Genomic DNA, 4,876 nt, shown 5'->3' on the forward strand with positions numbered 1-4,876 from the left:
AATCAGAAAAGTTGATTTCTGAAATTTGAAACAATCATTTATATTCAAAAACTTATCCAAAATTTTGTTGAAACAATTTAAGAAACAAATTCTAAAGCTGAACAATGTTGTCCTGAATCTCAATTCCTGCCTTTCCTCGTAATGAAGATGTCAACACTTGGCAGAGTTTGGTGTGACTCCCGGGGAACTTCTTTATGTGGCCCCCTAGCCGGAGCTCTTACAGTGGAGGTGTCTGTCCAGTACCATTTGGAAGTTGGGCAATTACATAATGTTTTTGGGCCCATATGGAGTCAATGTAATACATGTCCTCAGGCAGGTAACCATCGAGCGTCCTCCTCACCTGCACGGCTATGACTGATGCCCAAGTAGTGCTACACCAGAGAACAACCAGGTGAAGGTGAACAAGAAGACATTTATTCACACCACAGATAGAGATAGAGGAAAAATATGAAATATAAGAATGTTTAACAATGTGGCTCTGCTTCTGGTGTAATTCTTCCTGCGCAACTCGGTGAAGACCAGGCTGACTAACTGGGAACGAGACTTCACAACAGTGATGAACGACTCCATGGTTTGTTTAGTTTTTTCATAAGTCTAATGATGGCAGAGCCGTTAAAATGTCTTATGCAAATCCTCAGTGGACGTCAGTCAAGACATTTGAAGCCAGCGAAGCGATCCCTTGTTATTCTGCTGTAATGTTGTTGGCGCCAGCAGCTTATAGTAAATCTATATCTTCAGAGTTTGCATCTATCGTCAGCCCGGTGAAGAGACTGAGCAGCCGTGTGACAATCATCACCCAGGACCATCCCCTCAATGAAATTTCGATGACTGGTAAGTGCTGTCCAGGCAACGGAAACACAGAGTACCTCACCCGCTCCCCCACATAAATATAGACAAATATAGATCAACATTGGAGACTCGGAAACTAGGACATGGATTTTGCATGTATTTAAATTAAGACTAAATAAGGAGGCAAATCCAGGATCCCTCTGAATAGTCCTCCAACGGTAAAATGAACATTTCCCAGAGAGATATTTTAAGTTGATATTCAGGATCTTCAAATCAACCAACTCGTCTGGAACAAAACGAAGCTGGAAATGCGTTGAGCAGTCGACACCTTCAACACGTCCAAGACAGATTGGGAAGACGTTGACCTGTGAGTCTGGGCTGGTGGTGTAACTCCGGACATGGGTTCTCCTAATGAGGTGGCTCTTCTTGTCATATTACTTCTGGAGGCCACTACCGGGTTATTATCCGGCCTCTTTATAATAGTTTGTCTTTCCGCTAAGGTATTTCAAAGGACAAATATGAGGTCCTACAGCCAGCTCATGATCCCTCTGAATGTCTCCATTATGTGCTACAACTTTCTCTTATCTATAAACTATATCATTAGTCTCCTGTGTCCAGAACTTTTGAGAATGGCTTCTTTCTTCTGCGTCTCCATGTATATGATGTTGTACAGCATTACATCCAGTCTGTGGCTCGCTGCTGGACTTTGTGTCTTCTACTTCATAAAGATCCTACCTTCTCAGCCCGGGGTCCTCACCACATTGAAGAGTAGGATCGGCGCCATTGTCTGGTGGTTGATATTTACGGCAGAAGTCGTGTCCCTTGGTGGAAGTTTTCTATTAATACTTATATATAATCCCCAACAAAACCAAATGAACTCATCTCTGACTGAGGATCTGAAGGAAGATCGCAGCGCGCAGAAGATGAATTTCACGAGCATTGTCCTGGTTCTTAATTGGCTGCCGTTCCTGATAATAATGGCGACCACCATTGGCAGCGTGCGGTTCCTCAAACTCTACAACCATCAGATTGAGAAGAACATGGCGACTTCCGGAAACACCAGCGTGAGAGATTATGGAGCTGTGATTAAGACCATGACGGGGCTGCTGGTTTTGTTCACCTTTGTCTTCCTCTGTATGATCATCTTATCACTGGATGTAGTTTCATATCTCACCTCAGGTTACTGGTTATGTGTGATGTTCATTTTCTCATTTTCTGGACTCCTGTCCGCACTTTTCATCTATGGAAATCCTAAACTGAAGGAAGTCTTTAAACAGATCTTTACTCTTTAAACGATCCCTCAGGGCTCAGACCAGTGAAATGTTGTTGAATATTACAATAAAGAATGGGGAGCAAAAAAGTAGTCCTTTCTAGTAGTCCTGTCCTGTCATTTCTGGTAGTCCTGTCATTTCTGGTAGTCCTGTCATTTCTAGTAGTCCTGTCCTGTCATTTCTGGTAGTCCTGTCATTTCTGGTAGTCCTGTCATTTCTAGTAGTCCTGTCCTGTCATTTCTGGTAGTCCTGTCATTTCTAGTAGTCCTGTCCTGTCATACCTGGTAGTCCTGTTATTTCTGGTAGTCCTGTCCTGTCCTTTCTGGTAGTCCTGTCATTTCTGGTAGTCCTGTCATTTCTAGTAGTCCTGTCCTGTCATTTCTGGTAGTCCTGTCATTTCTAGTAGTCCTGTCCTGTCATACCTGGTAGTCCTGTCGTTTCTAGTAGTCCTGTCCTGTCCTTTCTGGTAGTCCTGTCATTTCTGGTAGTCCTGTCCTTTCTGGTAGTCCTGTCCTGTCATTTCTAGTAGTCCTGTCCTGTCATACCTGGTAGTCCTGTCCTTTCTGGTAGTCCTGTCCTGTCATTTCTAGTAGTCCTGTCCTGTCATTTCTGGTAGTCCTGTCATTTCTGGTAGTCCTGTCATTTCTGGTAGTCCTGTCCTGTCATTTCTGGTAGTCCTGTCATTTCTAGTAGTCCTGTCCTGTCATTTCTGGTAGTCCTGTCATTTCTGGTAGTCCTGTCATTTCTGGTAGTCCTGTCCTGTCATTTCTGGTAGTCCTGTCATTTCTAGTAGTCCTGTCCTGTCATACCTGGTAGTCCTGTTATTTCTGGTAGTCCTGTCGTTTCTGGTAGTCCTGTCCTGTCCTTTCTGGTAGTCCTGTCCTTTCTGGTAGTCCTGTCATTTCTGGTAGTCCTGTCCTGTCATTTCTGGTAGTCCTGTCATTTCTGGTAGTCCTGTCATTTCTGGTAGTCCTGTCCTGTCATTTCTGGTTGTCCTGTCATTTCTGGTAGTCCTGTCCTGTCCTTTCTAGTAGTCCTGTCCTGTCATTTCTGGTAGTCCTGTCATTTCTGGTAGTCCTGTCCTGTCATTTCTGGTAGTCCAGTCATTTCTGGTAGTCCTGTCCTGTCATTTCTGGTAGTCCAGTCATTTCTGGTAGTCCTGTCATTTCTAGTAGTCCTGTCATTTCTGGTAGTCCTGTCATTTCTGGTAGTCCTGTCATTTCTGGTAGTCCTGTCATTTCTGGTAGTCCTGTCATTTCTGGTAGTCCTGTCCTGTCATTTCTGGTAGTCCTATCATTTCTGGTAGTCCTGTCATTTCTGGTAGTCCTGTCCTGTCATTTCTGGTAGTCCTGTCATTTCTGGTAGTCCTGTCCTGTCCTTTCTGGTAGTCCTGTCCTGTCATTTCTGGTAGTCCTGTCATTTCTGGTAGTCCTGTCTTGTCATTTCTGGTAGTCCTGTCCTGTCATTTCTGGTAGTCCTGTCATTTCTGGTAGTCCTGTCCTGTCATTTCTGGTAGTCCTGTCCTTTCTGGTAGTCCTGTCATTTCTGGTAGTCCTGTCCTTTCTGGTAGTCCTGTCCTGTCCTTTCTGGTAGTCCTGTCCTTTCTGGTAGTCCTGTCCTGTCCTTTCTGGTAGTCCTGTCCTTTCTGGTAGTCCTGTCATTTCTGGTAGTCCTGTCCTGTCCTTTCTAGTAGTCCTGTCCTGTCATTTCTGGTAGTCCTGTCCTGTCATTTCTGGTAGTCCTGTCATTTCTGGTAGTCCTGTCCTGTCATTTCTAGTAGTCCTGTCATTTCTGGTAGTCCTGTCCTGTCATTTCTAGTAGTCCTGTCATTTCTGGTAGTCCTGTCATTTCTGGTAGTCCTGTCATTTCTGGTAGTCCTGTCATTTCTGGTAGTCCTGTCCTGTCATTTCTGGTAGTCCTGTCATTTCTGGTAGTCCTGTCATTTCTGGTAGTCCTGTCCTGTCATTTCTGGTAGTCCTGTCCTTTCTGGTAGTCCTGTCATTTCTGGTAGTCCTGTCCTGTCATTTCTGGTAGTCCTGCCCTTTCTGGTAGTCCTGTCATTTCTGGTAGTCCTGTCCTTTCTGGTAGTCCTGTCATTTCTGGTAGTCCTGTCATTTCTGGTAGTCCTGTCCTGTCCTTTCTGGTAGTCCTGTCATTTCTGGTAGTCCTGTCCTTTCTGGTAGTCCTGTTCTGTCCTTTCTGGTAGTCCTGTCATTTCTGGTAGTCCTGTCCTTTCTGGTAGTCCTGTCCTTTCTGGTAGTCCTGTCCTTTCTGGTAGTCCTGTCCTTTCTGGTAGTCCTGCCCTTTCTGGTAGTCCTGTCATTTCTGGTAGTCCTGTCCTTTCTGGTAGTCCTGTCATTTCTGGTAGTCCTGTCATTTCTGGTAGTCCTGTCCTGTCCTTTCTGGTAGTCCTGTCCTTTCTGGTAGTCCTGTCCTTTCTGGTAGTCCTGTCATTTCTGGTAGTCCTGTCATTTCTGGTAGTCCTGTTCTGTCCTTTCTGGTAGTCCTGTCCTGTCCTTTCTGGTAGTCCTGTCCTTTCTGGTAGTCCTGTCCTTTCTGGTAGTCCTGTCATTTCTGGTAGTCCTGTCCTGTCCTTTCTGGTAGTCCTGTCCTTTCTGGTAGTCCTGTCCTTTCTGGTAGTCCTGTTCTGTCCTTTCTGGTAGTCCTGTCATTTCTGGTAGTCCTGTCCTTTCTGGTAGTCCTGTCCTTTCTGGTAGTCCTGTCCTTTCTGGTCCTCACATATTAGAGTCGCGCCTTGTTCTCCGGGTTTCCAGCAGGTTCATCCTTGGGTTGGTGGTTACGTCATCTGTTTCTAG

General features: G+C 45.2%; 1 protein-coding gene across 1 annotated transcript; it reads left to right on the forward strand.

Moving 5' to 3' along the window:
* The first annotated feature begins 1,187 nt into the window (after positions 1–1,187).
* On the forward strand, positions 1,188–2,081 carry LOC142656720 (taste receptor type 2 member 40-like). The gene has a single exon (XM_075831646.1). It carries the CDS (start codon positions 1,188–1,190, stop codon positions 2,079–2,081), a length of 894 nt encoding a protein of 297 aa, XP_075687761.1.
* The last annotated feature ends 2,795 nt before the right edge of the window (positions 2,082–4,876 follow it).

This window comes from Rhinoderma darwinii, chromosome 6 (genome assembly GCF_050947455.1).
Source record: "Rhinoderma darwinii isolate aRhiDar2 chromosome 6, aRhiDar2.hap1, whole genome shotgun sequence".
Classification (NCBI taxonomy): Eukaryota; Metazoa; Chordata; class Amphibia; order Anura; family Rhinodermatidae; genus Rhinoderma; species Rhinoderma darwinii.

Bases quoted from the DNA above. Each gene is read 5' to 3' on its own strand.
- LOC142656720 (XM_075831646.1), top strand. From the start codon at position 1,188: ATGGGTTCTCCTAATGAGGTGGCTCTTCTTGTCATATTACTTCTGGAG.